General features: G+C 44.2%; 1 protein-coding gene across 1 annotated transcript in view; it reads right to left on the reverse strand.

The window, feature by feature from the left end:
- Positions 1-14107, reverse strand: part of LOC121434713 (reelin-like) — a 447768-nt gene that overhangs the window by 14572 nt on the left and 419089 nt on the right. Inside the window, exons 53-60 of the mRNA XM_041633615.1 lie at positions 12697-12874; positions 10767-10942; positions 10513-10619; positions 8770-9012; positions 7620-7795; positions 4146-4219; positions 2289-2450; positions 1109-1266 (exon numbers count right to left, since the gene is read on the reverse strand). Coding sequence (XP_041489549.1) covers positions 1109-1266; positions 2289-2450; positions 4146-4219; positions 7620-7795; positions 8770-9012; positions 10513-10619; positions 10767-10942; positions 12697-12874 — 1274 coding nt within the window. The remainder of the gene's footprint in view (positions 1-1108; positions 1267-2288; positions 2451-4145; positions 4220-7619; positions 7796-8769; positions 9013-10512; positions 10620-10766; positions 10943-12696; positions 12875-14107) is intronic.

The following is a 14107-nucleotide window of genomic DNA, read 5'->3' on the forward strand; positions in this document are numbered from 1 at the left end:
TTGAGTGGATGCATCCTGACTCACTGACTTACAAACATAATCATCATGCACAGAATTTATCAAGTTGATTTCAGTCGTTTATTTAATGCATGCATGTGAGGCAACTCTCAGTATATTTGTATATGCAGGTGCAAGAGTGTGCATGCACGTGTATGCATGTATGCAGTGGCCAGGAGACAACCTTAGATGTCATCATCAGGAATGTCATCCACCTCCTTTGAACGGGGCTCATCGATTAGTCTAGACTAGCAGCCAACTCGGCCCCAAGGAACCTTCTGTCTCTGTCCCCAGAGCTTACAATACAAGTGTGTAACGCCATGGCTGGTCTCTGTCCCCAGAGCTTACAATACAAGTGTGTAACACCATGGCTGGTCTCTGTCCCCAGAGCTTACAATACAAGTGTGTAATGCCATGGCTGGTCTCTGTCCCCAGAGCTTACAAGTATGTAACACCATGGCTGGTCTCTGTCCCCAGAGCTTACAATACAAGTGTGTAATACCATGGCTGGTCTCTGTCCCCAGTGCTTACAATACAAGTGTGTAACACCATGGCTGGTCTCTGTCCCCAGTGCTTACAAGTGTGTAACACCATGGCTGCCATTTTTATATGAGTTCTGGGGACTGAACTCAGGCCCTTGAGCATGCAAACCAAGCGTTTTTCTGCCTAAGCTCTCCTCCCAACTCCTCAGTCTACTTTTCAAACTGGGTTTCAGGAAGCAGAAGGGGAACTTTGTGGGGGAAGAGGACCATATGTGTAAATATTGTAACGAGAGCCAGTGTTTTGTAGACCAGCTAAGAAGAATTTCAAAATGCTTTCAGGAACAGATCTCAAGTCTGTACGAGAATTCATTCTAAAGATGGTAACTCAGTGGTCAAAGGTTGTCAGCCTCACACCGCTAAGCCTGACTTTTCCATCCATTTCCTAGTGTACTCCCTGTGTATGTGAGACAGGGAGCCCAGCACTGTGTACTCCCTGTGTATGTGAGACAGGGAGCCCAGCACTGTGTACTCCCTGTGTATGTGAGACAGGGAGCCCAGCACTGTGTACTTCCTGTGTATGTGAGACAGGGAGCCCAGCGCCTGCTTCAGGAGCAGCGCAGGGTGCAGACCTTGGAAGCTCTCGTCGCAGATGCAGACAGCACCGGTGGTGCAGTAGCCATGCCCGCTGCACAGCTTGGGACAGGCTTCTCCAATGTAGACGTGGTCGATGGCCCAGCTTTGCTTCTCAGTTTCTTCCCCTTTCTGGATCCAGCGGAACTGTGTGGCACTGAGAGACCCAAGGAAAACAAAGGGAGTCAGCAGCCATTCCTCTGCCTGTCTTGTCCAGCCTCTGCCTGTGGGAACGGCGATCTGAGGAAAGAGCTCAAATTTCTACCCAAAGCACCCCAAAAGCAACAGTTGACTCATCCTCCAGATGGGGTATGTGTCCTCATGCGTCTTTCTGAAAGCTGTATCTTCTCTAAGGCTTTCTCTTCTTTTGCCTATGTGCATGCATGTGCATGTCTAAGTAGGTACAAATGCATGCATGTGCTTATATGCAATATATACTTGCATACGATGGAAGTCAGCGGTCAGTCTCAAGGGTTGTTCCTTCTATTGAATTTATATGAGAATTTACACACACACACACACACACACACACACACACACACATACACACACACACATACACAACGTATCATTTTCCAAATCTTTCAGTGAGATAAACGCTGCTTCTGGCAATCTCACATGTTGTCCTTGTTATCTTCAGCTTTCTGTAACCTGGCAACCAGGAGGCATGCATGTCTGTATGATCAGCACAGCCTTTAGGGGACCAGAACACTAGAGCAGAACTGGCCCCAATTCTAGCGTCTGTGTAGGATCTACCATTCAGGATATGTGAGCAACTGTTGCATGTATATGATACGTTGTTAAAAGGAAATCTGAGCTCTGTGAATAATTTCCAAATATATTCCTTTTCTTTTTCCCTCTTGGGACACAGAATGGCAAGAAGATGAAAGGGTCTTCAAGTTGTCCCATCTTTCTGTATGACTGTTGAGCAGTGGTTCTCAACCTTTGGGTCACAACCCCTTTGGAGGTTTCCAGGACTATGGGAAAAGGTAGATATTTACATTACAGTTCATAAAAGTAGCAATTTACAGTTACGAAGTGGCAACAGAAGTAATTTTATGGTTGGGGTCCCCACAACAAGAGGAACTGATTTAAAGGGCTGCAGTGTCAGGGAGGCTGAAAACACCGCTGTAGAGGCTGCCGGAGTCCCACTAGGCTGACACTTGGCAGACAACCCACCTTGAGGAGACGTGGTCTGGAAGCTGGATGGTGATCCTTTTCCAGCTTGAGCTGTTGACAGCGTTGTAAATGGTGGCTTCGTGGAACTGGAACGGGGAGCAGCCAATGCTGTTGGAGGAGGAGGGCAGGCACTGTGTCTGCACGAGCTGCCAGGATTCAGAGCTGTAGCAATCAAAATCAGAAACACACATGAGCAACACGCCAGGGAATGCCAGGCTGGGATTAAAACACATGTGAGCAACACGCCAGGGAATGCCAGGCTGGGATTAAAACACATGTGATCAACATGCCAGGCAATGTCAGGCTGGGATTAAAATACATGTGATCAACATGCCAGGTAATGCCAGGCTGGGATTAAAATATATGTGATCAACATGCCAGGCAATGCCAGGCTGGGATTAAAATACATGTGATCAACATGCCAGGCAATGTCAGGCTGATATTAAATACTCTTCATGTGAATTTCTTTGTTTTAAAAAGATTTCTTTAAGTTCTATGTGTATGAATGTTTGCCTGCATGAATGCGTCTGCACTACAGGTTTGTAGTTCCTGCAGAGGCTGGAAGAGGCAATCAGAGCCCCTGGGTCTGAAACTACAGACAGTTGTGAGCCTCTGACATCTGGGAACTGATGTCATCTTGGGAAGAACACTCAGTTGGGAGGGGGAGAGTGGGTAGATATGATAAAAATACCTTATATATATGTGTGTGTGTGTGTGTATGAAATTCTCATAGCATAAATAAAACAAAAATAATGAAATACCTTCTCATTAGATGCGTGTTACTCTTTAAAACTACATTAGTGTATTCACAGAAACAATGTTTTCACAGAAAAAATGATAACATGTACAAGAATGAATTCTTATACACTAGAATATATTTAGAACCAGCTGACAAGATAATATAATTAAGTTTTCAAAGTCCCATGTCAGGCTCCATGTTCCACTGCAGGTGTGACAGGAGTCAGGCTCCATGCACTACTGCGGGTGTGTCAGGAGTCAGGCTCCATGCACCGCTGCAGGTGTGTCAGGACTCAGGCTCCATGCACCATGTGGGTGTGTCAGGAGTCAGGCTCCATGCACCATGCGGGTGTGTCAGGAGTCAGGCTCCATGCACCGCTGCAGGTGTGTCAGGAGTCAGGCTCCATGCACCATGCGGGTGTGTCAGGAGTCAGGCTCCATGCACCATGCAGGTGTGTCAGGAGTCAGGCTCCATGCACCATGTGGGTGTGTCAGGAGTCAGGCTCCATGCACCATGCGGGTGTGTCAGGACTCAGGCTCCATGCACCAAGTGGGTGTGTCAGGACTCAGGCTCCATGCACCAAGTGGGTGTGTCAGGAGTCAGGCTCCATGCACCATCATGTGGGTGTGTCAGGAGTCAGGCTCCATGCACCATGTGCCTGTGTAAGGAGTCAAGACTTCAGGAGCAGCTCATGCAGATCATCGACTTATTAAAAGTTTTCTGAAGGTTGGGTGAAAATGAGCAACTGACCAGCATAGTTCTACCAGAACAAACTTAATGTCTTACTTATTTTTAAATATAATGTTTCTTAGCAGTGGCCCAGTGTGAAAACTGATTTTTTTCTTTAGTTTGAAAAAAATGAAGACATATAGGCATATGAAAGTTATATGAACATACACAGGAGCTGACAGGGCTTCCCTAGGTTGCCAGGGTGCCTCAGTTTACCTAGTCCTGGGATTACAGGAACCCTAATCTCCTGAAGGCTTTTAATACTTAAAACTGCTTCCAATCCACTTTCAATACGCAAATTGCTTCTTCGCAAGTCGCTACCTTAACATTAGGCATGTGTTTAAATTATGTTTTCAAGTCTGGAAGAAAGGTAAAATGGTTTCACGGACCTTGCATCCTTAGTGTATTCCAGCATTACAGAGTGAAGGTCACCGCACGAGGAGGCTTCACAACCCACCACAATCTAAAACAAACAGAAGCAATCAATATACAAGCTAGACTAAGTGATATCCAATGTGACTAATCAGAAATCCTATTTCTCAGCCTCGGGGCTCTAATGGGCAATCAAATATTCAGAGAAGGTTTCACAAGCAGCCTGACGGTGCATGAAGAATTCACTCTTAGAGCTGAAAAGACATGCAGCTTTCACAGAAACCGAGAATTAAGGATTTTAAGGTATTAGCTCTACTAATTTAACTAATATATCATATCACATAAATTTAGATAAGCTGAATTGGCTAAAGATATTATGAGGAGAATTTATGGAAAGAAATTGAAAAAGTCTAATGCAAAACATGCCCACTGACATCTTAACTTCTTAGATGCTGCTGTTAAGTTGTCATTTGGGAGTGAAAAATAACAAATTTAATTACTTTAATAGCTTTAATAGCCATTCTTATTGCTGTTTCTCCTTTTCGGTATTATCAGCAATTAAAGGGTGGAGTCACTAATAATGCATGAATGCTAAAAAATTTGGCGACTCAATTATAAGTTCTGATAGATGATTTAATCAACAAGTCCTTTTTTTAACTACTGGTATCAGGGAAGTTAGTGCTAACATTTCAGGCCTAATACTCATAAATCAGACAATTACAATTCACGGTTAGAATAAGACACGTAGTCCAGTAATAGCAGCAGGAATCGAAAAGACACACACATAAAACACAGTTGGTTGGATGGATTGGAAGATAATCCATCCGTTAGGTGCTTGCGAGCTGACCCCGAAGGACGGAGCGCATCTGAGGGTAGAGGTGGCAGAAATCCCGTTTAGTTGGAATCCAGAGCTCTAGGAACAAGACCGGATGCAAGTACGAAGGGGATGAAATCCTGGGGACAATGCTGGAGTGCCGAGCCGAGATCGACTCAGATAAACAAGTGTTTGGTCTTCACTTTCTAAGAACAGGGAGCCACTGAAGGTTTGAGGAGCAGAACGATGGACCAAGAACTCTGCTACACAAAGCTAATCTGACTCCGACATCAAAGTTGGGATGGAGAGAGACGGGGGTCAGTTGGGAACTTGGCGGATACGAACGGATGTAACAGTGCAGAGAAGACCCGTCGGGGTGGGAGAGGAACTCGGGGATTAGACGGCACAGGAAGTGATGGACGCTACGTGCAGAGTGAAAATTAAGACAATTTAGGACATTAAAGCTATTTAGTGGCGTACGGTGGTGTCGTCAACAGAGAAGGGGAAATCGGAAAGAGGGGGCAGTGTCAGAGTAGAGATGGTGACTTGGCCGTGACACAGACGTAATCGAAGTGCTCATGTGTGAGTCGGAAATGGTAGAGACTACCGGTGATACAGCTCAGGAGATAAAGGGATCTGGAGCTAAGCCTAGTGACCTGAGTTTGATCCCTGGGTCCACATGGTGGGGGAGAGAACTGATTCTTTCACATTGTCTTTTGGCCTCCACATGGGCACCATAGTGGTGTAGGAGAATTGTCTATATTCTGCCAATCATGTTTTAAATAAATGCTGATTGGCCAGGCAGGAAGTATAGGCGGGAAAACCAAAAAGGAAGTAGAAACGATGTAATGAGAACAGGAGAATTCTGGGAAGGAGGAAGTTTATTCCTCCCACTCCTGCCCAGACCACCAAAGCAGCAGGATGTGATCTGCCCCACTGAAAAAAGGTACTGAGCCACATGGCTAACATTGATCGAAAAATGGGTTAATCAAGATGTGAGAGTTAGTCAGTGAGAGGCTAGAGCTAATGGGCCAATCAGCTTATAATTTATGGAGACCTATGTGTGATTTTCTTTGGGGCTAAACAGCTGTGGAAAACTGGGCGGGACAAAAACCACAACAAACAAGCCAGCCCTCATGTTCCACCATAGCACACACATGCCATACACAGACACAGGAGATAAGTAGATGAATAACATCACTTAAAATGCAAACATAAAACCGAGTTGTTAGTGAGCCAGCCAAGGTTAGAGATCCAGATTTGAGACTTGGGTTTCTAGTCACAAGTTCTAAGCCAGAAGATGGTGTGAAATCCTTAGTGATCAAAGGCAGGGGAGAGCAGGACTCCCCTGCACCGAGAAATGCTGATCTTGGAGGCGGAGGGAAGGAGATGGAGAGAGCTTCTCCTCAGATGCAGAGGGTGAGGACAGTCTTGGAGGGCGGCGGAGGTGACAGACTCGGGTAGGCAGAGTCCATGGTAACCTAAATTTCAGGGGACAGATTCACTTTCATTAAAAAATTATTGTATTTGTATGTGTGTGTATGGGATGGGGAGCATATGCACGTGTTTGCAGGTGCCTGTGGAAGCCAGAGATCGGATCCCCTGGAGCTGGAGTTGCAGGGGATGCGAGCTGCCTGACGTGGGTGTTGGGAACGACATTTAGGGCTCTGAGAAGAGCAGCAAGCGTTCCTAACTGCTGAACCACCTATCCATTCCCCTTTTATTTTAAATAAATGGATTTGTTTAAAGAAAGAAAATCACAGAGCCCTTCATCTCTGAGTTCCCAGAACCATCCAAGGAGGACACAGAGTTGACCAGAGAGGGACCAGGAGAGGAGAACTTTGGCTTGGAAGCTGGTGGGGAATGACACAAGAGATGACCTTGAGATGTGATCCTTTGCGTCACAAGAACATTTTCTTAGGGTGTGGAAGCATTGGGAGAGCTGGCTCATCTCTAAGGGGAGTCCAACGCAGAGCCAAAAGTAAGCAGATTTAATTTCTGCTAAGAAGGTCGCAAATCCATCTTTTAAAACAAGGTCATTTAGAATAACTGATGTTTGTAAAATAATATAATAACTAAATGCATTTCTGTAATACCTTTAAAAAGTGTGTTTGATATCAGAGAGAGAGAGAGAGAGAGAGAGAGAGAGAGAGGAACAATTACCCTGGCTTTATTGTCCTCATGTTTACTAATTGCTCTCCAATATCTTCCTTTCTAGCCTATGCAGTATAAAATACTAAAAAAAAATTCTCTAGTTCTTTGAGGCTTTGGGAGTGGCAACTGGGCTAATGTACAGGTTTGTGAAATTGGAGACAAAGAAATATAAAAAAATAAACTGAAAAAGAATAGCTGGAGAGGCAAATGGTTTAACAAGGTAGCAGGGAAGAGGAGCAGGGGGTGACGGGAGAGCCACAGAGGGCTCCAGGGGTCTATTTAAGCTCTTCACTTTGGCAGATGAATGTACGAGCTACAACACAGCTATATTTCTTGCTATATCTTAACACCACAGATTTTTATCTACACCCAAATAACCGTACTTGAAGAAAGGCCTTTGTAAAATGTTATCGCAGTTAGAGTGTCTTTTAATGGCTGAAATCAATCATCTGCAGTTGTCAGAACAAATCCCTCTCCCACAGCCCACATAGGAGCTGCTGTTTTCTGTATCATTTCCCCTTACTTTAAATTGCATCATGTATCCCGGCTGTATGATGAGCTCGCGGGAGGAGAGAGCATTGTGGGTCTTGTCCTTCTTTTTGTTGGGCCAGTAGAGGTGGAAGGACGGGTTGCCACAGAATCCTGCTGTCCTGACTGCGTTAGGGTAAAAACTCCAGTTTTCTTCGTGGGAAGATCCTTCTGTTAAAGAAGTGGGAAACAATGCTGTATGTTATTTTTCTCCAGCTAAGATGCTTAATGTTAAATTACTTTTGCGTTTAATATTGAGGGTGATTATTTTATCTAACTGCCTTAATATATAAATTCTAGGTGGGAGTCGAGGTCAGAGCAAAGCTACTGAAGGCTGTTAGCCATTTTGCTATAAAATGGTAATTGTTTTTCTGGGTAGATGTTCTACTTCCTCCTGGGCATCTGCTGTTATAATTTAAAAAAAAAGTGACGAGAGAGAGAGAAAGAGAGAGAGAGAGAGAGACAGACAGACATCGTGCAACAGAGTTCACATGGAGGAGTTTTTATTAGGGGAAAGGAAACATAAAGGAGGGAAGGGGAGAGGGGAGACTGGCCTCTGGGAACAGGAGCACCAGAGGAAAAGAGGAGAGGAGAGGGGAGGAGAGGAGGAGAGGAGAGGAGAGGAGAGAGAGAGAGAGAGAGAGAGAGAGAGAAGATAGAGACAGGCAGAGAAGCAGAGAGAGAAAGGAACAGACAGACAGACAGAGAGATTAAAAGAGAGATGGGAGGTGGGCAGGGCCCCTTTAAAAGAGAACGTAGTGAGCGTTCACAGGAGGTGCCCTTAGTGACTGCAGCTGAGGACATAACCTGTCAGGACCCCAAGGGCAGGCCAGCACAGATGCTTGAAAACTACCATCTGCAGTATGTGTTCTACGGTACAGAAATGACTAAAAGAGCAAAAATATCCAGGGTATTGCAATTCCAAACTATATAAAAACATTTTGTGCTTAGCAATAGTCATTACATTCTGAACTGACAGTTCTGCGCATGGCTGACATTTTATAAACTGCAGGGCCTGACAAGAGCAAATACAGGTGGAGCGGCAGGTACCAGATCCTGCCTGCGCTCCCGTGCTCACTCTGGACCCATCCAACATCTGTACAGACAGCTGGCGCAGAGGATGCTGGGCGGGGCGTTCTTCTTACCATCATCGAAGGTGTCCACCAGTTGACTTGGATTGATCTCGGCCCCGCCGATCAGAATGTTGTCCAGCGCCCACTGCGCGCGCTCCACCCCGGAAACCACAATCCCGTTGCTGATCACAAAAGGCTGCCACCAGCGAAGCCGAGTTGTGTTGGTGAGGGCGTCCTCGGGGAGGAGGATGTAGTCGTGCCTCACAGAGATGTATTTCTGGAAATCCATCTCATGGAGCAAAGTCCATGTAATTCCTATAAAGACAAAAATTGTCAGTGCAGTAACGTCTGGAAACAACCCACAAACCAGCGTCATATCGCAAGTTCTAAACGTTTCCCACAGAAATCTTTATCCAGGCAGAGAAAACTGGACCTGGTAATAGCTTCAATACAAACTGATTATATTGGGAGGGTATTTAGACATACTTTATCAAAGTAAACATATTGAACTAAAATAATATCATCTATCTTCACAATTCAGCTCTAGATTCTTAAGAGGCATTGTTTCTTAAAAAAGGATATATTCATGTTTCTAGATAGTAACTTCTAGTTTTAAAAATACAGCTATTAAAATTCGATAAAATTGCAATTATTTGGACTGATAAGAAATTGGCCTTCTTGATAGGACGGCGGGAAAAATGTTTAAAGCAGGTGATGGGGCTGAGACAGCTGATATCCGGCTGCTGAAACATAGTTTCTTCTGAAAAAAAAAAATGATTTTAAACTGCTTTTAGTTGGAATTGTTTTTATATCAATAATGTTGGTAAGTTGCTTTACTTTTAAAGACTTATTTATTTTGATTTTTTGTGTGTGGATGTTTCGCTTGCTTGTACGTAGGAATGTGGGCCACGTGAGTGCCTGACGCCCACGGAAGCCAGAAGAGACTGTTGGATCCCCTGAAACTGGCTACAGATGATTGTGGGCCACTGTGTCGGGGCTGGGACTCAGACCTTGGCCCTCACAGAGCCCCGAGTCCATCTATCCAGCCCTTAAAGCAACTGTTTCCTACTACTATTCCATGGTATCGACGGCCTGATAGTTCCTTCAACATGATACAACAGAATTTTCCTAACATGGTTTGTCAATTCAGGATCTTATCTTTGGGGAAGTTTTCTTTTATCCCTATGGTATTTATGTTATCATCGACACAAAAGGATTTTAGAATTTTGTTTCTCAGACAGGGTCTCACTGTGTAATGCTGGCTGTCCTACAAGACCAGGCTGGCCTCGAACTCACAGAGATCTGCCTGCCTCTACCTCCCGAGTGCTGGGATTAAAGGCGTATACCACTTTGCTGGGCCTAGGATTCCTTTGAAATCCTATTTCATTCAGAGCATCATTCAAAATTTGTTTTTTTAGTTCTCTTACAAAACATCTGTTTTAAAAGAAGACATGGGTTTACCTGGGAAGAGATATGTTAGAGTATCTAGGCGGGGTGGGAGAGGGGTAGGGGGGAGCTGGAGGGGGAGTGGTGGTTTGTGGATACTGTAAAGATACACCATATACAAGTATTTCCAAGAATAAACAAAAACAAATACTATTAAGACCCTTTTGTTTTTTAATGGGCTCTCTCTTTCTCAACCCCTTGTGGAAGGGCAGCTTTTGCCTAAAAGCAGTCCCTGAATAGGACACGCAACACGAGCAGGACATGCTGCATTGCTTTTGAGGTCTTCATGACCATGACCGCCAGCAAAGCTCGGCAGACACGTTTCTGAGGGGCGCGGGGTGGAGAGTGGGCATGCGCTCTGAAACAGACCTCCATCCTTGGAGTAATCCAGCAGTACTCCTTCCTTCCGGCAGACGGGCCGATGGCAAGAGGTCATGTTGTTCTCGCTGCCGATGCGTCCCCAGTACTGCAGGAACCTAAGCGAAAGCATACACTTTCCGTCAGAACGGTGGACCAGAGCGCAGAGGCCGCTCGGGGACCGAGTAATCGCATCCACACGTGTTCAGCACTCTGTCTGGCGTGAGTTTGCAAAGCGGGGATAGACGTGTGAGAGTGTGACTTACTTTGCACCTCTGAGATCTAAGTCCTGAGTGATAGCCTGTCTCACGGTGGAGCCCCCAAAATAGAGCGCGGTGTTCTCGGCGAGAATCCCACACTCCGTGCAGGTGCTTCCGCCTTCTAAGGACATCCAGAGGTCTGGCTTGATTTCCTCACTGTCAAAGCGCTCCTTCAGGAAAGTCTGCGGAGTTCCATAGAGCGTGGTTAGAACAATTTCAGAAACGATGGTACTTTATCTAATCCACTTGCTTGGACTAAGAATAATAGAACCGATTTCAGGGTTTTTTTCAAAGGCTGGAGAGATGGCTCAGAGGTTAGGAGCACTGACTGCTCTTCCAAAGGTCCTGAGTTCAATTCCCAGCAACCACATGGTGGCTCACAAAGATATGTTTGAAAGTCAATAGGTTATGTTCATAGTTTTCTTTCTATCATTTATTGAAGATAATTTAAACCGATTAAATAAAATTTAATAATCAGAGTTATTTTTTTAACTATGAAATGCAAACTTTTATTCGAACAGACATTAAAATGTAGATTCAAAGCCAATGTGTCTTTATCTTTTTAATATAATGTAAGTGCAGAATCAGAGTAACTAAAATAATAGCTAAAATCGTGAGACAATCCTTTCCTGTTCAGAGACATCCAGCTATCCTGGAAACATAATACCTAAAACCAAACACATAAATACTGTTTCTTATTCACTGACCTTTAAGCCCTGAGATTTTATTTTATCCAAAGAGTAAATATAATAAATATCAACATAATTTTATCTTATGATTAGGGAACCTAGAGCGACAACTGCAGTAAAAGCAATCTCTATATGCGTCTCTGTCTACATTTCTCTCGTTCTTTAGGAGGATTCTGTCTTCTGCAGTTAAATGTTTAAATAAAGTCTCATTTGCTCAAACCCGCAACAATCAGCCCTATAATTAAAGGCGTGCAAACATAAGCCGGCCTCACTTTGCTTCCCTAGTGGTGGGGAAATGAGCAGTGTTTTTTATAAATGATTGTTCACGTGCAAGAACACGAGCCAGAAATGCAGTTAACCTCACATGCTCTCGTTAGAGGACCGAACTGGACTTCAGTGTGATCTCTTATCCGAGAGACACTAATGAAATTTGAATGTTCACATGAAGTCTTAGGGTTTTTTTTCCCCTTTAGATATAAATGAGCAATGTCCTCAAATTTTCTTTTCACTATTTACTAGGTTTTAATTACATGAACATTTTTGAGGGAGGGTCTCCTACGATAATTCAGGCTGGGAGTCAGGATCAAGGTGGGGGTGACTATGCCTGGCCGTTGCACTGTTTTAGCCGAGGCATCTGTTATTGCAATGATGCATGTGCCCTATGTTCTATGGCAACTGTGTTCAGAAACCGCATTAACTTTACATATTAAATATACTGAATATAATAGCTAACGTGTCAAAAATGATGACGCGGCTAACACGCAGCCACCTTTGAGTAGTTAATGGATTAATTAGACCGTAAGTTTCCTGGGTAAACGTTTTAGCACTGTTTAAGCATGCTTGAAAATTTGGTCTGTGGGGCTACCTGTAAATATTTGCTTCATTTGATAAGAATAACAACAACACCTTGTATCCGTTAAAACGGAGGATCTTTAAAAAGGCTAAATACTGACTTTAAACAGTGTTTTGCTTTTAAAGAAGAAAGCTGGGCATAGCGGCGCATGCCTTTAATTCGAGCACTCGAGAAACAAAGTGAGGTGGATCTCTATGAGTTTGAGGCCAGCCTGGTGTACACAGCTAGTTTGGGCCAGTCAGGGCTACACAGTGAGACAGACAGGTGAGGGGGGGGGGGCGGAGGGGAAGGGCAGAGACAGACAAACGGGGACGGACATGCTGGCTACAGATTACTGGCCTCACGTATGAAAACCGGCCGCAGGACAGCCTGCGAGCGAAGGGTTCGACAGTACCTTCAGCGTGTGAGTTAAGTAGCAGTTTGGCCCCGAGTACCCTGGGTCACAGATGCACTGTTCCTTCAGGCAGTCTCCGTGGCCTCGGCAGTTGTCCAAGCAGCCAGGGCCAAGGTAGAAATTGTCGATGGCCCACTGCACGTCTGAGTACTTTTGGTAGAACCGAAACCTCACGGGACTGTTGGCCAAAGCAAAGGAAAGAAAAACAAAAGTTAACATTACTCAGAGCTATTTTCCTGCACACATGAGCTGTCCTCCGTGCTTATGAGATGGAAACACTTAAGGTATTCTCCATGGATGGAATGAAGTAATAAAGATGTTTCCCGACCACTTCCAATTTCCAGTAATGGAACCGTGTGCCGCTTTCAACTCAATTCTGCAGAAACTTGTGAAACAAATGAAAACCAGTGGGGGCTTTTAAGCAAAAGATTATTTTACAGTTTCACCTATAAATATAAGCCAGATTCCTTTTTCTTGTTTCTAAAGTTGAATTTTAGGGTTTGTATACAAAGTAATGCATCTCATCACGGCACCGTCATACCAATACACCGCTGTGCTTTGTGCTCGTTCACCTTCCTCCCTAGCTGTCCTCCCTCAAGCTCTTTCCCTCCTCTGGCTACTTCCGTTTCTTCTTCTAGTGATTTCCAACTTCTAATTTGTTATATGTATTCCACTACCTTCAACTGTCCATACTTTCCTTGGAAGCCTCCTCCATGATCTCCTTTCTAGCTTGTGACCCTTCCCCACAGTGCAGACGCCAAAGTTTTAAATCGAGGTTCTGCAGGTGATAGAAAACCTGCAATGTTTGGTTTATTCTGCTTATCATAATGATTTCCAGTTGCATCATTTCCTGAAAATGTCATGATTTAATTTCTCTTAGTAGCTGCATAAAATTTCATCATCCGTCTGTACCACCCTGAAACATCTATTCATCATTTTATATTTATAGGTGTTCTGCATGCACATATGTCTGTGCACTAACACACGTATGTAATACTTGTAGAGGCCAGAAGAGGGCCCTGGAGATCCAGTGAGTTCTGGGAACTGAACCCGGGTTCTCTGGAAGAGCACCCAGTATTCTCAACTGTTGAGCTATATATCTCCAGTCCTGTACCCTATCTTTCTTGGTTATTATTATGAACAAGGCATCTATAAACAAGGATTTACAAGGATCTCTGTGGTATGTTGTTGGAGCATCCTTTTATTATATTCCCTAGAGTGATATAGTTGGGTGATACGGTAGTTTTCAATGTTTTGAGGAGTTTGCATATTGATTTCTATTATGGCTATGAAAGTTTAAACTCAAAACAACAATGAATATGAGTTCTTCATAACTTCATAGTCCTCCAGTATAATTTGCTTATCTATCTATCTATCTATCTATCTATCTATCTACCTATCTACCATTATC

This window comes from Microtus oregoni, unplaced genomic scaffold (assembly GCF_018167655.1).
Source record: "Microtus oregoni isolate MIOR12 unplaced genomic scaffold, Mior012 000044F_ref0000062, whole genome shotgun sequence".
Classification (NCBI taxonomy): domain Eukaryota; kingdom Metazoa; phylum Chordata; class Mammalia; order Rodentia; family Cricetidae; genus Microtus; species Microtus oregoni.